Genomic DNA, 24,034 nt, shown 5'->3' with positions numbered 1-24,034 from the left:
TATTTTCATCTGAAGAAACGTCAGTGAAGGTAAAAGACGTCATCATGGGCAGAGATAACCTCCATGGATAAAAACACACAGGAAACAGTGACATTTAAAGAAACTGAAAACATCAACAGAACAAGAAAAAAATTAAAAAGTGTTGATAATCCCAGTGTGATTGACAGCTGATCTCTGTGCAGTTCAGAAACACCACAGCAATGAGCTCTCAGAAACAATGGAGACAAAAAAAACGAAGAATTACAACAGAATCTGACACATGAAGTCTGACATGACTTCTGTCTATTTGAGTTTACAGAACTCAGCTGTGACTCCGTAAGGATAACAAAGCATAAGTCCAGCATAGAGAGGCTGAGTGAATGTGGTCTGGACTCTGTGGAGGAGAGTCATGGTTTCAGAGACGCTGTAGAAGGACAAAATACCTTCACTGTAATCCAGATACACTCCTACTCTGGAGGACTGAAGACCTGAGATGGAAGTTGAGATATTGTTGAACAAAAATTCACAACTTTTAGTGCCACAATATAACATCCAAGATTTGTCATTGTATCCAAATACACATTCATACAAGCCTCCTGCTCTGCTGATATCTTTGTATGCGACTGCTACACGAACTGCTTCCCCTCTCCACTCCACCTCCCAGTAACAACGTCCAGTCAGACTCTCTCTACTCAGGACCTGACGCCAATTAGCGAATCTGTCTGGGTGACTAGAATAAGACTGTTGTTGTCTCATTAGTTCTGCTTTTCTGTTCCCCTCAGATAATAACAGCCATGTGTTTGCTGTGTTTGGATCCAGAGTGATTTCACGTGAATATTTTAAGAACTCACCTCTGGTCTTGGGTTCTGGTTCTGACAGTAAAACGTCCACTTCAGTCACTGTCAGTGAGATGTTTGTCCATTTCTCCCTCAGGATGTCCCGTAGTTGATCTCTGAGCTCTGACACAGCTGCTGTCACATCCTCAAAGTATCTCAGAGGATGGATGTTGATGCTGGATGAGTCTGCAGGTTCACTGAGTTGTGACAGTGAGGGGTAGTTGTGTAGAAACTGGTTGTGATCCTCTGTGTGTGAGAGCTGCTTCAGTTCAGCGTCTTTCCTCTTCAGCTCAGTGATCTCCTGATCCAGCTTCTCCTGAAGCTCTTTAACTCGACTCACTTCAGTTTCCTGCTGGGATCTGATCTGCTGCTTCACATCAGAGCTTCTTTTCTGGATGAGACGGATCAGCTCAGTGAAGATCTTCTCACTGTCCTCCACTGCTTTATCAGCAGAGCGACTGACGGCCTCCACCTCCTGTTGAAGCAGCTTCACATCTTTCTCTCTGTCCTGGATTCTCTGCTGGATGTGTTGTCGACTCACCTCGAGCTCTCTCCACTTCTCAGCCCTTTCTGCTGCAGCTGAGACTGTGTCGTGGCCTTTATGTTCATCCACAGAACAGAGATAACAGATACTCTGCTGATCAGTACGGCAGAACATCTTCATCACCTCATCATGACGAGAGCAGATGTTCTCCTGGAGCTTCTCTGAGGGGTCGACCAGCTTGTGCTTTTTAAATCTAGGTGATTCATAATGAAACTGGAGGTGTTTCTCACAGTAAGACATCAGACACTGCAGACAGGACTTGAGGGCTTTCAGCTTCCTATCAGTGCAGACATCACAGGCCACATCTTCAGGTCCAGCATAGCAGTGATCAGCAGGAGCAGCTTGGAGTCCAGTCTTCTTCAGCTCCTCCACTAAATCTGCTAACATGGTGTTTTTCGCCAGGACAGGCCTCGGTGTGAAGGTCTGTCTGCACTGAGGGCAGCTGTAGATCTTCCTCTGATCCTCTTCATCCCAGAAGCCTTTAATACAGTTCATGCAGTAGCTGTGTCCACAAGGAATAGTCACCGGATCCTTCAGTAGATCCAGACAGATCGAACAAGAGATGGTTTCTTGGTCCAGCTGATCTCCTTTCTGCGCCATTTCAGCTCTCAGTGGCAACGACTGTCTGAGTTTCACTTCCTGAGAACAAGGAAATATAAGCAGAGGGTAGAGCTTGTTAGTTATTAAGAAAGAGTTATCAGATTTTACATCATTCTAGGAAGAGGAGTGGTACTGTGAATTAAAATTATCTTTCCTCATTTACAGTGAAGTCTCAGTTAAAACCTGCTCACCATTTCAAAACCGTTTTGTATTTAGGTGTAAAATATTAGTCCAGTGTTTCCCAAACTAGGGGTCGGGCCCCCCCAAAGGGTCAGCAGATAAATCTGAGGGGTCGTGAGATGATTAATGAGAGAGGAAAGAAGAAAAAGTTCTGATATACAAATCTGTTTTCAGTTTTCTCTAATCTTTTCTCTAAATCACTATTTGGTGGAGCTGTTAACAACTCATAGACATGTGAAATGTGACCCCGACTACACACTGCTTTTTGTAAGACGTCAAAAGCCAAAAAGGTTGGAAACCACTGGTTTCATCTTTAACAATGTGTTGTATTTTAAAAGCTTGTTATATTATCCATTGTGTCAAATCTTCATCTGAAAAGTAACTAAAGCTGTCACATAAATGTAGTGGAGTAGAAAGTACAATATTTCCCTCTGAAATGTAGACAGTAGCATCACATGGAAATACTCAAGTAAAGTACTATTCTTGAGTAAATGTACTTAGTTACTTTCCACCACTGCTTATTTGAGGTGCAGATTTGGAGAGGGTCCTTAGTCCTCCTCTCCCTCCCTCACAGTGATGTCCAGCAGGTGGCAGCAGATCTCTGACTGTGGCCTCATGACCTCAGTTGGATATAATAACTGTTGACAGTGGTGTCTGGTGTCAGTCGCTCTCATGAATGATGCTGCTGTTGTTACTACTAAAAGTCACCAGTTTGAACTGAAAAATTTCAGTTCCATGTTTAAGACAATGAAATTTCTGCTGCAGAGCTCCAACAAACAAACATCAGAATCACACAGATGGGAGAAGCTTCACTTCACGTCACATATTGTGCTTTTAATGACTTAAAACAACCTGTATTGGTAATTATTTCTTTTTTTTTTTACATTTAATACTTGTATCTGTATTGTATAGAAAACAATTTCATGCTAATTCAAATGTTGGATATTTAACATCAAGATTATGATAAACTAAGTCAAAGTCAAGATAACAAGACATTAAAATTCCTAATTATGGGATTGTTACAGCAGTGTACTGGTGACACCATTATGAAACAGTCTACTCAGTTTCTGGTTACAATGAGACATTTTTCATCTTACAAGATATTTTTATGACATAATGACATATATTTTTCCTTATTGCTGGATACCAAATTATTCAGTTTGAATCTTGTTACATCAAGAAATCTTTAAAACCTGTTACATTTTTAAAAAAAAAAGTTATAATATGACAAGTTATAACAATAAGTTTGTGGGTTTTTTTGTTTTTGTTTTAACTACATACCAACTTATGAAGTAACAAGAAGTTTCTTGTTGTCAGTTGGTAGAGTGTGTCATTATAACAGAGAGGTTTCTTATTTAACATCATATGTTGGTTTTGTGTTTTAACCAGAATGTTTCTTCATAAAACATATCAAGTTCTTTTTTATAATAAAAAACTTTCTTCTTAAAATGGAATAATGTGGTTTAGTAATGACAAAAAAACCCAAAACAATTAAAACACCAGCACATCATCTCAATAAACAAGACCTCCACAAACACTGTCAGATCGTAGCCTCTGCACCAGTCAGTCTACGCTTCGAGCCATTTTCATACATTACCAGTTTTCTTGTTGCCTGTTTTCCCCTTACCTAACCCTGTCTCCTGTTCCCTGCAGTTCCATCTGCTCTGTCTCCAGCCCCTCGTCTCATCTCGTCAGCCCTGCTTCCCTGCCCTGGACCCCCGTTCTCCCAAGCTTCCAGCCCAATCTTCAGCCCCAGGTTCCAAGCTTCCAGCCCAAAGCTCAGCTCCTGGTCACCCCCGATCAACCTTTGAAGGGACTCATCTTGCCATTTTCATGGGGTACCATGGAGTCTCCAAAAGGAGGCGTGGTCCCCATGGCTCCGGACACCACTGGCTCTCTCAGCAGTCCGGCACCACCAAGGCTCCGCTGCCCAGCACAACTACTGACACCCAGCCTGTTTCTGTGCTGCAGCCTTTCCCTGTTCTTGCTGAGCTGCAGCATTACCTTGGTCCGGAATTACAGCGGTCCCCTGTTCCTGCTTAACTGTAGTGGTCTCCTGTTCCTGAGCTGCAGCAGCCCTCTCTTCCTGTGTAGCAGAAATCCGCTGAGCCCGAGCTGCAGCAGTCACTGGTTCCTGCTGAGCTGCAGCAGTCCTCTGTTCCTGAGCTGCAGCAGTCACTGGTCCCTGCTGAGCTGCAGCAGTCCTCTGTTCCTGAGCTGCAGCAGTCACTGGTCCCTGCTGAGCTGCAGCAGTCCTCTGTTCCTCTGGCTCCTTCCGCTCACCTTCCTGTCTTCCTCCAGTGATCTCCACTATGTCACCGGCTGCCAGGTTGTCCTCCAGAGCACCTTTCAATGAAACATTTTGATTAAAAGGCAAATTATTTCTGAGGTACCTCAGAAATAATTAAGATCTAATAAGTATAATTATGAGCTAATAAGTGATAATTTTGACTTTTCAGTCAAAGTTATTAGAAATTAAGTCACAATTTTGAGAAATTAAGTCACAATTTTGAGATACCATGTCAAAATTAAGAAAACACAACTTTTTGGGTTGATCAATTGATTAATTTGACAACTTTTTCTTCTTTTGACTTTCTCATAATTTTCAATTTAGAAAGTCAGAAAGTTACTTTTTAAGTTATACCTAAGGGATGGTAAGTCAAAATTACAAAGTTCTTCTCAAAAATATGACTTAATAAGTCAAAATTATGAGATAAAAAGTCAAAATTATGACTTTGTAAGTCAAAAATGTGTTTTTAGAGTCCAAACTAAATGATATAATATAGTAAATTATATTATGTCACAATTTTGAGATACTCATTTTGATTTGAGAAGTCAAGATTATGCGATACTACCTGAAAAATATGAATTAATAAGTCATCATTCAGACATTTTTAAAGTCATAATTGTGAAACATTGAAGGACCAGTGAGCAGGATTTAGTGGCATTTAGCAGTCAGCCGCCATTCAACATGGTGGGCTCTGTGGACAAGGACTTGCTCCCTATTTAGATATAAAGGGCTCATTCCAAGGTTATGAAAACATGATTCTTATTTTTTTATTCTAATTACAACATACTTATGAATATTATATTCCATTTCTGTGAAGTCTGTTCTGCTAGATGCGACTATATTCTACACACTGCACCTTGAAAGCACAATTTTGAGATACTAGGTCAAAATTAAGTAAATAAAACTTAAAATTAGATTAACTAGACAGCTTCTTCTACTTTTAACTTTCTCATAATTTTGATTTAGAAAGTCAGAACTGTGACTTTCTCATAATTTTGTCTTTCCACCACAGTATTATTATTTTTTTTACCATTCCTAACTGTTTATCGTTTTTTTTCTTTTCTTGGCAGAATTAATCTTCCATACATGCCTCAAAAGTCGCCCCTCTGTGTCTGTTAAAAGTCGCAGCGGAGCTCAGGTTGCCTCCGTCGGCCGACTGTGAGTTTGCAGTCGCAGCTTGTGCCTTCACGGCTCATTGATTGGCTCAGAGTTCAGTTCCTCCTGAGGAAATCACTCCTTTTATAGTTAACGGAGCGCCGAGCGGCTGTTTTCCGGGTTCACACTCACTCAGCATGTAGAGGAGGCGGACCGCAGGGAGACACCTGGACCACCGCTTACACACCGGATCCAGACACGGTATCGATCCCCAGATATCGATCAGCTATCACTGCAGGTGAGGAGCGGATGGGTGGTGTTTCTGCACGGGGGAGGGAGGGAGGGGGGATCTGGTGGATGAGGAGGGGAGGGGATCAGTCTTCTGGGTGGATCAGATCAGACATGTCAGGTCCTGCAGACTACTGCAGCAGTCTCACCAGGAAAAGGTCTCAGTCTGACTGTAAGGTTCAAAGTTCAACTTTACCTTCTTTACTTGTTCTGTTTTTACTCTTGAGTCAGTTATAAGGAGGCGACGCTTCGGTTTGATGGACGTTTTTATTTCTGCTCTGAGATCAGATTAGTGAAACATCAACATCACGGAGGTTTACTGAAGGTATGTGACGACACCAACAAAACAAGGGCAGCAGATGTGTTTCTACGTACTGTAATAAGCAGCCAAGTAACCTGCATTTACCAGAGTATAAAGTACAGCTGAGAGGTATTTATACTTCAAATCTTTCTATTTTGTCAAACTTTATACTTTTTTATATGATATGAAAATCATCAAATATGATCTGTAGTGGAAGAAGTATTCGAATCCTTTATATCAAAACCACAAAACACTGCACACACAATATTCCAGTACAAGTAAAACTACTGCATTCCAGATATTACTGGAGTAATAGCACAGATGTGTAGGCAGCTAAATCTAGAATTGAGTATCAAAGAGAAAGAGGAGCTAGTTTCACAGTAGTGTTCAATGTTTGATGTGTGAAACTTGAAGCAGATTCACACATCGAACATTGACCACTATTTAAAATGTTGCAGCTCAGTCTGACTCCTGCACGCTGCTGCTGCTGCTGCTGCTGCTGCTGCTGCTGGATCATTAAATGTGCAGCAGTGCATCATGTTCAAATGTGAATGAATCTCCAGCCATCAAGACACATGTGGTGTACAGGAAACTTTGTATTGATTAAACAGCTCAACAATACGTGCAAGTAATGTGACATTAAAATACAGTTTCCATGTTAACAGTGGTGGAAATACCGTGATGTTAAAATACTCTGCACAAGTTCTGCATTTAACATCTCATTTTAGTAAAAGAAGAAGAAGCTAAATATACTTGAAGCATCGAAAGTAAAAGTACTCGTGTAGAATGGATCCTGTCAGTGTGTTATGTGATTATATATTATGATATTGATTATTATCACTGATGTAGCAACATGTAAACGGCTACCGGTTGAGAACAAGCTAACTATGTTCTGTTGGGTAGTTTAATCCAAATCCACAAAGTAACAAGTATCTCCAGCTGTCATATAAATGTTGTGGAGTAAAAACTACAATATTTTCTTCTGAACTGTTGTGAGAATAAAAGTGTAAAGTAGCATAAAGTACCTGAGAATGGTGCTTTAGTGCAGCACTTGTAAGCAGCAGGTTTAGACTTTGCTGTCAAGACAAAATCATCTCAACTCAAGGAACACTTCCTAGCTTTTTTTTTTTTTTTTTTGGAGCTTTCAACTGCATGTCATCACAGGAGCGACGTTGTTGGTCAGTGATTAACAATATTGCAACAATAAAATGGTAGTTAAGTGCTGTAGCTGAAGTTCGAAACCATATATGAAGTAATAAATGATTAATTACATAAGTAATAAATACAGAATTATTTCTGTATGTGCACAGGTATGTTATTGGTTGCTATAGAAACAAGAAGTTTAATTAGTCTCCTTTAAAATGTTCTTCTCTGGGGGCTGCAACTAATGATGATTTTCATTATCAATGAATCCATTATTGTCTCAATCGATTGATTGGTCATTTAGTTTAATAAAAATGGCCCACAGTGACGTCTTCAGTTTGCTTGTTTTGTCAAAAAATATTCAATTTATTGTCATGTTTGATAAAGAAAAGCAGCAAATCGTCACATTTGAGCAGCTGAGAGCAGAGAAACGAAATTGACTAATTCATCAATCGATTCATCGTTTGATTATTAAAAGACTGATCGTTGCGTCTCAAATCTTGTTAAAGTTCACAGGTGGATGTTTGTATGTTTATGACACAAATGAAAAACAAAAAAAACAAGACGTTCAGTTCCATCTGTAGCAGCAACAACACTGAAATATTGATCACATGTTGCATCTCTATAAACTGCATATCATTAAAACAACCTGAAATGATCCCACAGCTCTTCATATTCAAGAAGGACGTCACATACAGTTCATACGAAACACTTCTCTCCTCTCAGTTTAAGGTTTTACTAAAAGATTCTCGTTGCTTACAGTTCAATAAAAGACGTTATTGAGTCTTTTGATTCACAACTATATTCAACACAAATAAACTTCTGTTAATGGGGAAATTGAGGGAATTTAAGGGAAGTAAACTAGTGTGATTTGGTTTGAAGAGTTCTGCAGCTGAGCTATTTTTACACTGTGCTGTCACGACTTTAACAATGTGGAGTCGATGAATCTTTGTTCAGTTGTCGTCGGAGGAGGACGACGACCGTGTGCGTTTTAGTGTTTTGAACGGTCTCTCTAGTCAGAAGTGTGGTGTTGTTTTCTGAGCGTTTTACCTGATCAGTCTGCAGCACTTCCTTTGATTTAAATTTAGGCCAAACTTTCAGAGACTTCATCACTTCCTCTTTTTACTGCTTTTAACCAGAAGACGTTGCTTCCGGTTCACTTTGTGTCTCACAAACTCAGTCGTGCCAGCCTGCAGAGCAGAAAACAGAAAGTTAAACTCTGCCTGAAGTAGCTTTAAAGTCATTAAGATCATTTCATTCCAGACTGTCTGACGGTATCATATGTTTTCTTTATCATGTTGCTCCAGCAGAGTAAATATTCTACATGTCTGCTGCATCATTTGAAACACATTTCCCCAAAATTCAGCCTGACAGATTTGGTATTTTTTGGATTGTTTTTAGTGTAGAGGCTCATTTAAGTCAAACAGATGCCACTGATACACAATGTGCATGTAATGTACACAGGAAGAAGGTGTGTATTGCATTTTTATTTGATCAGTGCAACCGTGGAAAGCAAGAAAACAACAGAACAAAGAAATCATGGCTCCAGCTGTGTCTCTGCTCTGAGCTGCGTGAGGCTCCTTTACCGCCACAAACTGATATTCAGAACAAACAGTAAAGAAAACAACAGATCTCAGCTAGAATGTAAAATAAAGACGTGTTTGAGTCAGGGATGTTGAAGAGGTTTTAAATGTCTTTGAAGGCTGAGAGAAATCTTAAAGGACGAGTTCACAGTTTTTTCGAGTGTGTCTTAAACCAACAGTCAGGAGCTCAAATGAAACATGAAACATGGTTTTTCTTGCTGTAATCATTCCAAGAAGATGTCTTCATAAAGAAGAATCAACTAATCCTCTTGGTTCTGATCAGTGTGATGGTACTGAGGAGGGTTTATGAAGGTGGAGAGGACTGAAAATGTGCATTTCTGTGCAAAAAAAGCAAAGTGTGACAGTGTGCAGATTCATCATATGTCCTTCAAAAAGTGGTTTGAGAATAAACTCAGAATGAAATGATCGGGAGCTTTTTATTTATGGAGTCTGTGAGTTACAGGAAGAGTTATGAGCAACACACATTATTGTCTTGATTCATCGATTAATCGTTTTGTCTATAAAATGTCAGTAAATAGTAACAAAAAAAAGCTTGTTATAATTTCCCAAAGAGTCAAAGACGACGTCTTCAAATGTCTTGTTTTGTCCGAGACATTCAGTCATTTGTGACAAAGAAAAGCATCAAATCTTCACGTCTGAGAAGCTGAAACTACCAAATATTTGACATTTTTGCTTTAAAAAAAAGATTAAAACGATTATTCGATTATCAAAATAGTTGCTGGTTAATTTTTTGTCAGTCAGCTAATCAATAAATCGGTGTTTTATTGGTAAACAGCTGCTGAAATGTTTTCATCCTGTGTGTTGACAGCAGCATGGGGAACCTGATCAAGGTGTTAACCAGAGACATCGACAACAACGGTGGAAACTTCTTCCTGGACTTTGAGAGTAAGTTGAACACAGTAAACACACACACACACACTGTACATCAGCAGGGAGTGTGTGTTCGACCTTCGACCTCTCGTGTCTCCACCGCAGATGCTCAGCCCTCGCAGTCGGAGACGGAGGTGTGGGAGAAGGTGAACCAGGTGCTGACGGAGGCTCAGGTCATCCTGGACGACCTGCAGGCGTACAGAGGAGCAGGAGAGGAGATACGACAGGTAACACGGATACAGAATAGAAAACTCTCATCGAACCTTTTTTATCTCTCCTCACTCTTCTTATTATCAACAGAAAACATTCAGGAAGCTTCTCGTGTTTATCTGAGCGTCGGCTGTCGACATCAGCTGTAGATAATTAAGGTTAAAGGACGAGTTCACAATCTTTCTAGTCTCTTAAAACAACAGTCAGGAGCTCAAATTCCTCCTGTTCATACTGACCATTAGAAGATCCCTTCATAATGACCTCACAATGGAAGTGATGGAGGACAAAATCCACAGTCCAAAAGTTTATCTGAAGCTAATATGAAGCCTCAGCGTCTAAATGAGTCAAATCAAGTAGATATCTTTCAACGTTACAGTCTTTTTAGTGCCAAAGTTCCTCTTTTTGTTACTATACTTCCACCTGCAGCTCAACAGGGAAACACAAAGACTGTAAATGTGTCAGATATCCACTTGATATGACTAACTCAGACTGATGAAGCTGAATAGAAGCTTCACACAGACTTTTAAATGCATTGAAAGCACATTTCAAATGTCTTTTAATATCCAGTATGAACAGGAGGAACGATTACAGCGAGGAAAACCTCTCTCACTGTTCATATGGACACCTGACTGCTGGTTTAAGACACACTTGAGAAATTGTGAACTCATATTCTGCACATTTCCAGCTCTATATTTTATTATATTCTGGGACTCTACTTGAATTTCATGATTTACAGATAAAAACTCAAAACCTTATTTATTGTCGGAGCTAATATAGGTTTTATTTTATCGTATCTAAGCCACCATGTGATTATTTGTATACTCATGCAGTTCTGACACTGAACACAGTGTGGAGCATGAATGCAGGAGGTGCGTGTAGCTCAGATCCAGGTGATGAGGATCAGGTGTGAGGAAGAGGAGGCAAACAGTTTTTCATGACTGACATCCAAGAATCTTAATTAGCTGAATGCCTCTGTGGCTAATTTAAGTATATTATTTTAGTTGAAAGTCAATACATTTATTTTCTACTGGTCCTTTATGCAGCCCCTTAGTTCAGCCTCTGTCTGAAACAGGCTGTTTTAGCTCCTGTCTCTTTAAGCCCCGCCCTCCCGATGAGCCCACTCTGTTCTGATTGGTCAGCTTCAGGAAGCTTCCTCCAGGATTTCACTTCTTTTTCTCCTTCTTTACTCCGTCACTCAACTAATCGATTCATTGGTTCATCGTTGCAGCTGAAAAATCTCCTGATATTTTATTCTTTAAAGATGTTTTATCGTTTAAATGTTTGTTGTTTTAACTTGTGTGTGTGTGTGTGTGTGTGTGTATGTGTGTGTGTGTGTGTGTGTGTGTGCAGGCCATACAGAGCCCCGGTGTGGAGGGGGTGCAGGAGAAGGCCTGGTCTGCTGTGGTTCCTCTGGTGTCAAAGCTCAAAACCTTCTATGAGTTCACACAGAAACTCGGTAAGAGCAGCTCGCTATTAATAAACGTCTGTTCTTCATTCTTCTTCTGCAAAATACGCTGATGACGCGGCACGAGTAGGCTTTTTTAAACCATGATGTCGAGTCTGCTGTGTATTTTGAGAGAGAGATGGTGTAAAGTTCTTGGTAGCTGATGTGAAATGCAACAAGTCTAACTTCAGGGTTAATGGTTGAAGGAGAATAGAGGCTGACATTAAACTTACAGACTGTGCAGCAGTTAAAACCAAAAAAACTGCAGCAATGATTTTCTTGCATCAGTCCAATAAGTGAAAGGACGAGTTCACAATGTTTCCAGTGTGTTAAACCAGCAGTCAGGTGTCCATATGAGCAGTGAAAGAGGTTTTCCTTTTAGATTATTTGACTTTTTAATACAGAACATTAGTGTTTCCTGCTTCTTGCTCATTTTGGAAAGTTGTGATTGGAGATGAAGAAGTTTGGATGGATTGAATGTGGGGTTATTGATTAAAGGAAACTTACCCGTCCCTCTCTGTTCCCCCCCTCAGAGACCAGTCTTTGGTGTCTCCTGAAAGTTCTCACCAGCTCTGACTCCAGTCCTACTCAGCAGCTGGAGCAGAAACAGGCTCTGGCTCGTCAGTTCGCTCACATCCTGCACTTCACGCTGCGCTTCGACGAGCTCAAGGTTCTCCTCCTCATCTTCGCTCTTCATATAATCATTATAATGATAATAGTAACTTTATTTACAGCACTGTGCAAAAGTTTAAGGCACTAAAACTCAAGTGAGGATGTTTTCAGAATGAACACCATGAATGATTTTGTATTGATCAGTTAACTTGATCCAAAGTCATAGCTGAAGATAGATCTTTATGACTCTGGATGGATGTTTGGGTTCGTTGTCATGCTATAGAAGAGATTTTGGACCAATCAGACGCCTCCCTGATGTTGCATTATAGAAAAGACTGTAAAACCTCTGCACAGTACTGTATAAAGCACTTTTTAAAAACATTGTTTACAAAGTGCTGCTTTATAAACAAAACACACAACAAAAGGAAAAATAAATAATCGATAGATTTTTAAATTACATATTTATACAGTTCTGCACTCTGTGCTCCTATTGGTCAACATCATAGAACATGTGATGGCAGCTGTCTGCTGTCTTTTGTCAGGACGTTGGTAACTACGTACATTTACTCAAGTACTTGTACTTTACTTGAGTATTTCCATGTGATGCTACTTTCTACATTTCAGAGGGAAATATTGTACTTTCTACTCCACTACATTTATTTGACAGCTTTAGTTACTTTTCAGATGAAGATTTGACACAATGGATAATATAACAAGCTTTTAAAATACAACACATTGTTAAAGATGAAACCAGTGGTTTCCAACCTTTTTGTCTTTTGACGTCTTACAAAAAGCAGTGTGTAGTCGGGGTCACATTTCACATGTCTATGAGTTGTTAACAGCTCCACCAAATAGTGATTTTTCCCTCTAAACTTCTCACATGCTTTCATTTCAATAAATGTTCAAATGATCCAATATTTCAGCAAAAATCAAAGATTAGAGAAAAAGTCCAAAAACTGAAAACAGATTTGTGTATCAGAACTTTGTTTTTTCTTCTTTCCTCTCCCATTAATCATCTCACCACCCCTCAGATTTATCTGCTGACCCTTTGGAGGGGCCCGACCCCTAGGTTGGGAACCACTGGACTAAACTAGCTAACTGTATATAAAGTAGTGTAAACTAGCTCCACCTCCAGCAGCTACAACAGTAACATGCTGCTCTAACACTGATGCTTCACTATTAATAATCTAATGATGTCATATATAATAATATATCAGTCAGAGGGACCAAACCACTACTTTTACTGCAATACTTTAACTACATCAAGCTCATAATACTTATGTACTTTTACTGCAATACTTTAACTACATCAAGCTCATAATACTTATGTACTTTTACTGCAATACTTTAACTACATCAAGCTCATAATACTTATGTACTTTTACTGCAATACTTTAACTACATCAAGCTCATAATACTTATGTACTTTTACTGCAATACTTTAACTACATCAAGCTCATAATACTTATGTACTTTTACTGTAGTAGGATGTTTCATGAAGGACTTTTACTTGTCGCTGCTGCATTTTGGACCAACTGAATTGATGATATCGTCTCCTGCTTCACCTCTGACACATCCTGTCCAAGCTCAAGGTTCACTGCACCGCCTCCTCCTCCCCCTCACATTCTTCCTCTCTGTTTTGTTGTCTTGTGTTGCAGATGACGAACCCCGCCATCCAGAACGACTTCAGCTACTACCGCCGAACCATCAGCCGCATGAGAATTAACAACTTGTCTGTAAGACACGAAGAACCATGAATCAGTTGTTTGTTTACTGTGAAACAAGAACTCATGAAGCATTTTAGACACATTTCACCCAAACTCAGCCCGACAGATTTGATGTGTTTGTCATCTCCACCATAATTTAAGATAAAATAAAACAGAAAAATGACATAAATGTCTAATGTACAACCACCATTTTGATGCAAATGTCTTATATTTGGGTCAAAATTGTAACAATTTTAAATTATAATGTAAAATAGAAATAATGGGTGTTTGATTTTCTCACCTTTTTCAGGCCGACGCGGGGAACGAGGTCAACAACGAGCTGGCCAATCGGATGTCTCTGTTTTACGCCAGCGCCACGCCCATGCTGAAGACGCTAAGCGACGCCATGACAAAGTTCGTCTCAGATGTGAGTTCAGATTATTTCATTTCACGCCGCCGTAGCAGGAACAAACGTGACTTTTTAGCAAATAAATCGACTGACTCAACATAAAATAACATAACATAACATAACAAAAGTTGAATTATTTCTATATAGTTGATTTGAAATTGAATGGGTTAAAAAGCCGTACAATTGAAGTGAAAAAATAAACTACAAAACCAACAGTTAAATAATAAATAAATGTTGTTTATTACACATTTATACATTTATTTCACTATTTCTTTGTGGATTATACACAAATTTTTAATGTCTGCATTTATTTAGTATTTGTTTATTTAAATAATTTATTGAACAGTTCATTAAAATATTCATTCACTTTGAATATAATGTGTTCAGTATATATGTAATGTATTTTTTTAATCAACCTAATTACACTTTTTGATTTTTTTTGTTGCTGAAAAAACTTCAAAAAACACATAAGACAGAAAAATGTGACTTTTCTGAATTTGTACATTTAAAAAATGATTCGTTGAATAGAGTCACCACAATCAATCAATCAATCAATCAATCAATCCAGCGATCAATCATTATTTGTATGGTATCTTTCATACAGTATAGGGCAATTTAGTGAAATATAGTGAAATAAAAACTAGATAAAATAAAGAAACAAAGACAAATAAAATCAATGAGGGAACAAATGAATAAATAAAAAGACTGTCTTGTTATTTCATACACCACCAGCAGAGGTCACCCTCACTACATCTCACTAAAGCCTCACTAACTAAAGCTTCAAATGTCCACATCACACCTGTGTCAGTTGCATACTGGACCACGATTGGCTCCAAACTAGCTGTGATGTCATAAATCCTGCAGATACGTCCAGGTGTTAAGATGAGCTCAGAGAAAACTCTGAAAACAAACAGAGAAGAGAACAACAACCAGCTGAAGGAACAAGAAGAAACAAAGGTCATGAAATCATTAAAAGCAAAGTTTTCGATCTGAACTATGAAGCTGATAGTGAAGCCGGCAGACCAACACCCACCTGTGACAGGTGGTCAGTACAGGAACCCCCCTAAAGTCTTTACCCTGCACATCTATGACTGTTTCCACCCAGAACAACAACATCATTATTAAATATGCAGATGACACAACAATCGTCAGCAGAACAGGTAAATAAAATCACTATGGAGAGAACAACGACCTTGTTCTCATCATAGAGAAAACTAAAGAACTAACCCTGCCCCCCCCCCCCCCCACTATACTACTAGTGTTAGTATAGTATGACTCAGTGAACTGTACCCGGACTGTTCTGTACTTGTACAAATGGTGATAAATCTCTTGATTTGACTAGTTTAGTGTTTAAAGTGTGAGTTTACAGTTTGAAATAAATCCTTTTGGCAGCAGTTTTCTGCAGCATAGATTTATGTTCAGCTAAATATTATTTAAATGAATGGTAAATGGACTGTACTTGTATAGTGCCTTTCTAGTCTTCCGACCACTCAAAGCGCTTTTTACACTACGAATCACATTCACCCATTCACACACATTCATACACTGATGGCAGAGCCATCAGGAGCAATTTGGGGTTAAGTGTCTTGCCCAAGGACACATCGGCATTTACATAATGCTTGTTTTTTAAAATTTAAAAAAAAAAAACATTTAAAGGGATAGCTCGCTTTTTTTTTTGAAGCGTGCTTGTATATGATCGTTATCTGTAGTCAGTGTATTAACCTGCAGTAGATTTGGGTCGCTCGCCTCCACTGCTCTGTACTGCTGTGAACTGAGCCAGCAGCGAAACCTATTTCAGCCTCCTAAAAAATGAATATTTGCTGTCAGACAGCTCTTTCCTTTGGCACTACATTTTCTCAACCATAGAACTTCCGTATTCCTACACATGCTGCACTCTGAATTACACCACAGCAGCACTTTCTGGCCCAAACAGCTGATCTGCAGCGTGATATGTGGGAAGGAATGAGGAAGTTCTACAATTCAGAAAATGTAATGCAGAAGGAAAAGGAAAAAGGAAAGGACCCAAATCTACTGCAGGCCGTGCACTAACTATGGATAACTACCTCATACAACCCCACTTCAAAAACATACAAATTATCCCTTTAATCTCTCACTAATCAGACATTAAACATAGATAAACAGATACTTTATTCATCCGAAAGGGAAATTAAAAAGTATTTAAAGTCTCCCTCAGATTCATAATTTCTAACTGAACATTTGGACCAAAGTTTTATTTTCTTGCAGATGAATTCTGAGACAGCAGCGCTGGGAGGAATCCCCAAAGACTGTAGACACTCATATTTATTAAATATTCTTTTGGTTACAGCAGACAACAGCTGCAACTACCGATTAGTCTCATTTTTGATTAAGCTGTCGATGATTTTCTTAATTTATTGATTAGTTGTTCACGATCAGTGTTTCTCGAAGTCCAAGATGACGTCTTCAGATGTCTTGTTTTGTCCACAACTCAAAGATATTCAGTTTACTGTCAGAGAGACTAAAGAAACCAGAAAATATTCACATTCAAGAAGCTGGAATCAGAGAATTTGGACCTTTTTTTCCCCTCAGAGAACGATTCCCAACAATGAATTAATTATCAAAGTAGTTGGTGATTAATTAAAAGGACCAGTGTGAAGGATTTAGTGGCATCTAGTGGTGAGGTTGCAGATTACAACCAACTGAACAGATAAAGCTGAGCTACTGATACAAGACTCCAGCTGGAGACACTTTAATATCCTTAAATTAAAAGTGTAATAAAAACAAAAACTGGATTTTTACACCTTTTATTCAAATACAAAAATAAATAATTTTGCTGCCTCAACAAGTATAAATACAAATACAAATACTGGGCTCTCAGTCAATCAGAGACATCAACGTCATTCATAGAAAACACATTCACACGTCTTTACTACAAACTGAAACTGTGGACAAAAACATTAGAAAACATGAAATGAAATAAAAACAAAAAACCAAAAATGAATGTCAGCGTTGTGTCATAATGCAGCTTTATTATGAATCCATCTGCTCACTTTCTATTTTTTGTTTTTACCTGTTTTTTTCTTTTTTTTTTGTTGTTTTCTATTTGTTTGTTTGTTTGTTGGTTTGTCTCATTTTCATGAGATCATTTTCACAAACTGCTGTAAACAAATTAAAAGAAAAAGCAATACATATTAAAAATAATTTGAATTGTGCTTAAATTATATATGAAATCCATGAAAATAATGCAAAAAAAACAAAACATGGCACTTCATTATTTTCATGCATTATTAAAACTCTCTTTAATCTTTTATACTTTATGTTCTTTAAACATCTTTTCTTCTTCTTCTCTTTCATCAGGACATTTCTCTTTGTCTCTACATTTAGTTATATTTGCATTTTACTTCATATTTTACATTCTAGTGTTTCCATATTTATTTCATTATTTGCATTTTTTTTATAAGATGAAAATATGTTTGTCCTGTTTGTATGTTTTTCTCACATGAGTTACATGCTATAATTGATAGTTTGTGTTTTTATTGAATCAAACTTTATTGTCCTGTTGTTTTGTGCAGAACGCAAACGTCCCGCTTGAAAACACGACAGACTGTCTGAGCACGATGGCCAGCGTGTGTAAAGTGATGCTGGAAACACCGTGAGTCCCTGAACACATAATCATCATCATCATCATCATCATCACTGACAGGAACCCACAAACCTGACTCTGTGTGTGTGTGTGTGTGTGTGTGTGTGTGTATGCAGGGAGTATCGCACTCGTTTCACCAGCGAGGAGACGGTGTTGTTCTGCCTTCGTGTGATGGTCGGCGTCATCATCCTGTACGACCACGTTCACCCAGCTGGAGCCTTCGTTAAGACCTCCAATATAGACGTATGTTAACAAGACACACACACACACACACACACACACACACACACTCTGACATACAACTGATTGTATAAAATTCATGACCGATTACTGTTTTTGTATTATAAATTCTTTATAATAACAACTATATTGTTCTTTTTTTCCTAATTTTATCTTTGATTGTAGCTTTTTAAATGTATATTTTTATACCAAATGTCAGTGTGTAATGTGTTGGTCGTGGCTCGTAGTGATGAACCTACAGAGAATTATCAGTGACTCTGCAGCTCCTCTCGGCTTTACGGAGCTTTATAGTGAGTTTCAGCTCAATTGTTTATCTGTCCAGCCGCAACTTTACTGTTCTGGTTCACTCTCAGCGTCTCTCATAGCGTCATTTTCAGAGAAAAAGCTGTAAAAAGTCACTGTACACTACCTGCTCAGCACCAAACAGCAAACAGACACAGTTAGCTGTAGACTAGCTGCTGAACATAGTGGAGCATTTAGCAGCTAAAGAGCCAGATATTTCCCTCAGGAGTTGGTAGAGAGTAAAAACAGAGCTAAAAGAGAGTGAATATTGGACTTACATCCACCAGGTGGACAGAAACACGACTCCCCATGAATGATAATGTTGCTCCGTAACTGCTGGATGTGGAAATAAGCAACTGTTTGCTAACAAGTTCAACATATCAACTTAAAAGCTGATGATGTGTCAGTGTTGGTCACTACTTGTTTCTGATGAAAAGATGAGGACAAAGCATTAGTTAATGCAGGTTTGATAATGTGGAGAAATATAGTACTTAGGATTTGTTTTTAGGTACTTTAAAATAAAATAAAATGTTCTTATACATTAACATGTTATGGTTTTATATTTTTTCATCAAATAGCTTCAGTTGGTTTCTATAAGTAGTTTTAGCAAATTTTAGCTACTTTGATAAACTTTGTTTTAGCTTAAAGGGGACATTACTCTGCTTATTGTGATTTTTTGTTATTCATATCTTGTTCTGATATCGGATGTTAAACATGGTCAAAGTTCCAAAAGTTAAGGTGAACATATGTAGAAATGCTGCCTGCGAGTTAAAACCCAGGGTTTCAACCTGCTCTGAACCACTTTTACAACATTTTCTTCTACCTTGCTGACGAGCTGACATCGACTCATCATATGCCCATAAAAGACTGTTCTGTAGTCACGGTTGCTAAGGTGGTTGCTAAGGTTTTTCCATGTGTTGTTTGCGTTGTCTACTCTCATATTTGTCTTATTCCAACTCGAACATGAATGTGTAAATAAGGAGTTTTTAAACTGTAAGTCATGGAAGGATATTCCAGTAAAGCCCCAGAATATAAATACAGAGCTGGAAATGTGCAGAATATGTCCTCTTTAAAAATACAACTTCTGAGTAATTATAATTCTCCTAAATCCCACAATTTGCTCCCAGGTCACTAGTTAAAAAACAATATTATTTATGAATACATTGTGGAATTTGTGGACAGTGTTGGGTGCTACAAAACAAAACTTAGTCCTTTTAATTATGTATGCTGTATTAATTGATTTTCTTTTTTGGCCACTTGAGGGCAGCAGAACAAGCTGAAAACACACAACACAAAATGTTCCACTTGTTGGGCTGGTTGTGTGCAGTGGGTTTCTCTGAGCTTGTTGGGTTGTTGCTGGAAACTAAACTAAGAGAAAAGAGAAAAAATATACAAAAACAGGCTCCGTAGAGCTGAGGGGAACATTAGCCAGTTATGATCAGATACTCATAGACAAGAGAGAAAAGAAAGAAGAAAAAGAAGAATAAGCAAAATACATTCAAAATAAATAAAGATTTGGTTAAATTCACAATTATAATAATAATAATGAATGATGCATATTTCTCTGTTGCCCTCTCCAGTCTGATTTAAAATGTTCCCGCTGCAGCGAGATGTTTCTGGATGAATAAAACCTGTTAAAACTTTGTATTTTTGCAGATGAAAGGATGCATCAGAGTGCTGAAGGAGCAGCCGCCCAGCAGCGTGGAGGGATTACTGAACGCTCTCAGGTCTGACAGTCTCCTCACACGCCACTAACACACACACACCACCAACACACCACTAACACACACACACACACCACTAACACACACACACACCACTAACACACCACTAACACACCACCAACACACCACTAACACACCACCAAAACACCACTAACACACCACCAACACACCACTAACACGCCACCAACACACCAACACACCACTAACACACCACCAACACACACACACACCACTAACACACCACTAACACACCACTAACACACCATTAACACACCACCAACACACCACTAACACACCACCAACACACACACACACCATTAACACACCACCAACACACACACACACCATTAACACACCACCAACACACCAACACACCACTAACACACCACCAACACACACACACACCACTAACACACCACAAACACACCACTAACACACCAACACACCATTAACACACCACCAACACACCAACACACCATTAACACACCACCAACACACCACTAACACACCACTAATACGCCACTAAGACACCACTAACATACCATTAACACACCACCAACACACACACACACCACTAACACACCACTAACACACCACCAACACACCATTAACACACCACTAACATACCACTAACATACCACTAACACGCCACCAACACGCCACCAACACGCCACCAACACGCCACCAACACACCACTAACACACCACTAACACACCACTAACATACCACTAACACGCCACCAACACGCCACCAACACGCCACTAACACACCACTAAGACACCACTAACCCATCACTAACACACCACTAACACATCACTAACACACACACACTGAACAACACTCATTTCTGTACCTTATATACATGTAGGATATATTATATGTTATATAACCAAACCAGAAGCAGAGAGTCTGAGAGGATCACGGCTGCACTGTGATTTTCTCTCTTTTGACTTTTATTAAACTCCATCAGTAACCGTATTCTTTTCTGATCAGATATGATCAATAATTTTATTGAATTGTCATCACATTGATCCTTCCACCCCGGCAGGTACACGACCAAACATCTGAACGATGAGACTACCTCCAAGCAAATCAAAAACATGCTGCAGCCAAATTAACTCGACGCTTCTTCAGCACAACTGAAACTGGAACGATGCAGCTAGACGAACGTGTTTTGGTCCAAATTTCAAAAAGAACTACTGAACAAACCTTAGCTAAAATCTCTTTGTTGTTTTTGTTTTTTAATTCTCTTATGGATGAATATATTTCTTGTTGTTGATAAAAAAAAAGAAAAGATAGAGAAAAAGTGACTGATAGAGTGATTTTCTTGGTTGATCCAAGGATATCAAAATCAGCTGTTGTGCTCTCAAGTTGCATTCACGTCATGTCGGATTTATAGCAAACACAAACGTTAATAATAGTACAGTCGACTCTCATGTTTCTAGTTTCTTCTGCTCACCGTTATGAATTTCCAGGAAACGCTGCAGTGAACTGACCGCTGTATTTCCTGTATTTCTTATCAAAAACGTCCAATCAGTGAGATCCTTTTTACATAAAATACAGTGTTATGTTCGAGTTTACAAGTGAGGCTCCACCGCAGTGATGAAGACTGCGATACAAAAACTACAGATCCCATGAAAATGTGCTTAACCGTAACTTGGTTTACGATCCATATTCATAATATTCACAAACACTCTTGTCTAAAGTCAACTTTTAAAATATATTCTATTTTGCCTTTTAAATACATGCGGAACAACAATATAGCAAAAGTATTTGAAAAGACTTTGGTACGGAAGGAAAAAAACAACAGAAACAAAAAGACAAGACTACCTCAAATTAAAAGTAAAATAGAAACACATTTAGATTAGGGTTAGGGTTAGGGTTATTGTAGCGTGATACAACAATTACATCATAACATTTAACTTACACAGACAGTGTTTCTCTAGTTGTATTGAATTATTGATTTAGGGTGATCTATATTCCAACTGGCATGAGAGCTTCTTATTTCCATTTTAATGTTTCATGTTTTTTTTTTGCAAGATTTCTGTGACTTTAACAGCACTGCCACGAGTCTTAAGTCAGTTTTTCACCTTTTTACTCTGTAATCTCTGCTGTTTGCTTCTTCTGTCGAACTGTGACGTTAAACCTGAGATAGTCTTTGGGATTATGGGAAATGGAGTTTGTTAAAGGCTGCTAAAAACAAAAACAACGATATTAAAAGTTTTGGAAAAAATGACGTAAACACGACACACTGTAGGTGTTCCGAGGCTGGAGTTTTAGTTATTTACATTATTACAAATGTCAGTGAGCTTTTGAGGTTTTTTTTACTCTTCTGGAACAGTTCTGCTTTCACTTCAGCTCTCTGTAGTCCTCTTGAAACCAAGAACATCCAGTGATCCTGTCAGTGTGGCCTGTAGTTGTGGAGAATAACCAACAGAGTCATCCTCAGGTCCGACTGAGTCCAAACAATCCAGTGCTTGTGACAAATGAACATCTTGAGCAACAGGTCTTAAAACTGTGTTCAGACTAAACTTGGGTCAGTTTAGAGTCAAGGAAAGTGAATCTGCGTTCAGGCAAAGATGTTCATGCGTCCATTGAGCAAAATAAATTGATCTTATTTGTGACTGTACAGAGACAACAATAAAAAGAGAAAAATAACAGAGGGAAGTGGAGCGTCATCATGTTTAGATCTCTTTACGTGATGCAAAGTTCTCAGGAAAGATATTCTGCTTGTTTATTGCAAAAATCAACATAATTAGATGCATTTTCACTATGACGACCTCTTCCACGTACTCGTGACCTACGACTTGTGTTTAAGGCAGTGAAACATGCTGACTGTTTCTCTGTGAGCTCATCTGTGTTTCTGATGTGACGTGAATGCAGCTTCAGTTCAGGTCTGTTAGCTGCCGTTTGTGTTCGAGGGTGTCGGTGGTTTAACGGTCTGACGGATCATCGCTGCAGCATCTTTTCCACCACCAGAACTTTTTTACAGAACTCAGGAACTTTTCATTCAAGAACCCACAAACATATCCCCAGGAGGAACCTTGTTCTGGTTTAATTCCTCTGCCGCATTTCCTACCTCAGAAAAAAAAAGTTTCTATGGCCGAGGTCGTACTTTTCATCTCACACCATCATCAGGTCAGAATTTAAATTTGTCCAATATTTTGACCAAATACCTGCAAAACTGATGAATTCCCATCAGCCTCAGCTGTACTTTAGACTCTCAGTGTAAAATCTCTCTCTGGATTTCAAGTGTCACACAACCTTCTCTTTATAAAAATCACACACAGGACAATGCTGTTTCCTGGATTTGGGTTCGATTGTAGTAGAGCTGCAATGATTAGTCAATGAATCGATTAGTTGGCAACTTTTAAATTAATCGCCAACCGTTTTCATAATTGATGAACTGTTTTGAGTCATTTTTTTAAAAGAAAAAAGTCCAAATTCTCCGGTTCCAGCTTATTAAATGTGAATATTTTCTGGTTTCTTTAATCTCTATGACAGTAAACTGAATATCTTTGCGTTGTGCACAAAATAAGACATTTAAAGACGTCATCTTGGTCTTTGGGAAACACTGATCAACATTTTAAAGACCAAACAACTAATCAGTTAATCCAGAATATAATCAGCAGATTAATTGATAATGAAAATAGTCATTAGTTGCAGCCTTAGATTTCAGTTCCTGTAGTTTCTGGATAACTTGGTGGAAAAGCGTCTGCACATGCTCAGTAGCCAGTTTGATTGATTGGACTGAAACATCTGGTTCCTCTGCAGAGGATGAGCTGCTGGTCCCAGTAATATCTGAACATGTTATATTTTGTGACTGTAAAGCAAACAAAAACATTTCAAACTGTTTCCTCATTTCATAATTTTTATATTCAAGTTTCCACAGTTCCACAAAGTAGACGGACCTGCCTGGAGGGTAGATGGTCTGAAACTGGCTACTGAGAGCAGGTTGGAATTAGCTGATAAACTGAGAAACGCTGTGATGAGAAACGTGCGGTACTGATCTGACTGGAAACCTGTACGAGCTTTTATTATTTTTGCCTTGTATG

General features: G+C 38.6%; 2 protein-coding genes across 5 annotated transcripts; one reads left to right on the top strand and one right to left on the bottom strand.

Moving 5' to 3' along the window:
- Positions 1-585: 585 nt before the first annotated feature.
- On the bottom strand, positions 586-2,756 carry LOC121908828 (tripartite motif-containing protein 16-like; the record flags this gene model as incomplete). The annotated part of the gene is made up of 3 exons (XM_042429138.1): positions 2,712-2,756; positions 1,917-1,998; positions 586-1,400 (listed from the first exon to the last, which is right to left on the bottom strand). Coding segments are annotated over exons 1-3 (942 nt in total), but the record flags the coding sequence as incomplete, so codon positions are not given.
- Positions 2,757-5,534: 2,778 nt separating this feature from the next.
- On the top strand, positions 5,535-22,014 carry LOC121909299 (CYFIP-related Rac1 interactor B-like). 4 transcript variants are annotated; one of them, XM_042429779.1, is made up of 11 exons: positions 5,535-5,822; positions 9,672-9,745; positions 9,836-9,957; positions 11,291-11,396; positions 11,918-12,054; positions 13,655-13,732; positions 14,013-14,129; positions 17,663-17,742; positions 17,850-17,976; positions 19,912-19,982; positions 21,028-22,014. In XM_042429779.1, the coding sequence occupies exons 2-11, from the start codon at positions 9,673-9,675 to the stop codon at positions 21,095-21,097; spliced, it is 981 nt and encodes a 326-aa protein (XP_042285713.1). In that variant the 5' UTR covers positions 5,535-5,822; position 9,672; the 3' UTR covers positions 21,098-22,014. The 4 variants fall into 4 exon arrangements, with proteins under 4 accessions (XP_042285713.1, XP_042285714.1, XP_042285715.1 ...); XM_042429780.1 differs by having other exon boundaries at positions 9,669-9,745; XM_042429781.1 differs by lacking the exon at positions 5,535-5,822 and adding an exon at positions 5,921-6,137.
- The last annotated feature ends 2,020 nt before the right edge of the window (positions 22,015-24,034 follow it).

The sequence above is a fragment of the Thunnus maccoyii genome, chromosome 12, assembly GCF_910596095.1.
Source record: "Thunnus maccoyii chromosome 12, fThuMac1.1, whole genome shotgun sequence".
Classification (NCBI taxonomy): Eukaryota; Metazoa; Chordata; class Actinopteri; order Scombriformes; family Scombridae; genus Thunnus; species Thunnus maccoyii.
The sequence above is the reverse complement of the archived record's forward strand: the minus strand, read 5'-3'. Positions and strand labels throughout refer to the sequence as shown.

Coding starts and splice junctions, on each gene's coding strand:
- LOC121909299 (XM_042429779.1), top strand. CDS start 9,673: ATGGGGAACCTGATCAAGGTGTTAACCAGAGACATCGACAACAACGGT. Junction 9,958..11,290: donor CAGGAGAGGAGATACGACAG/GTAACACGGATA, acceptor GTGTGTGTGCAG/GCCATACAGAGCCCCGGTGT. Junction 14,130..17,662: donor TGACAAAGTTCGTCTCAGAT/GTGAGTTCAGAT, acceptor TGTTTTGTGCAG/AACGCAAACGTCCCGCTTGA.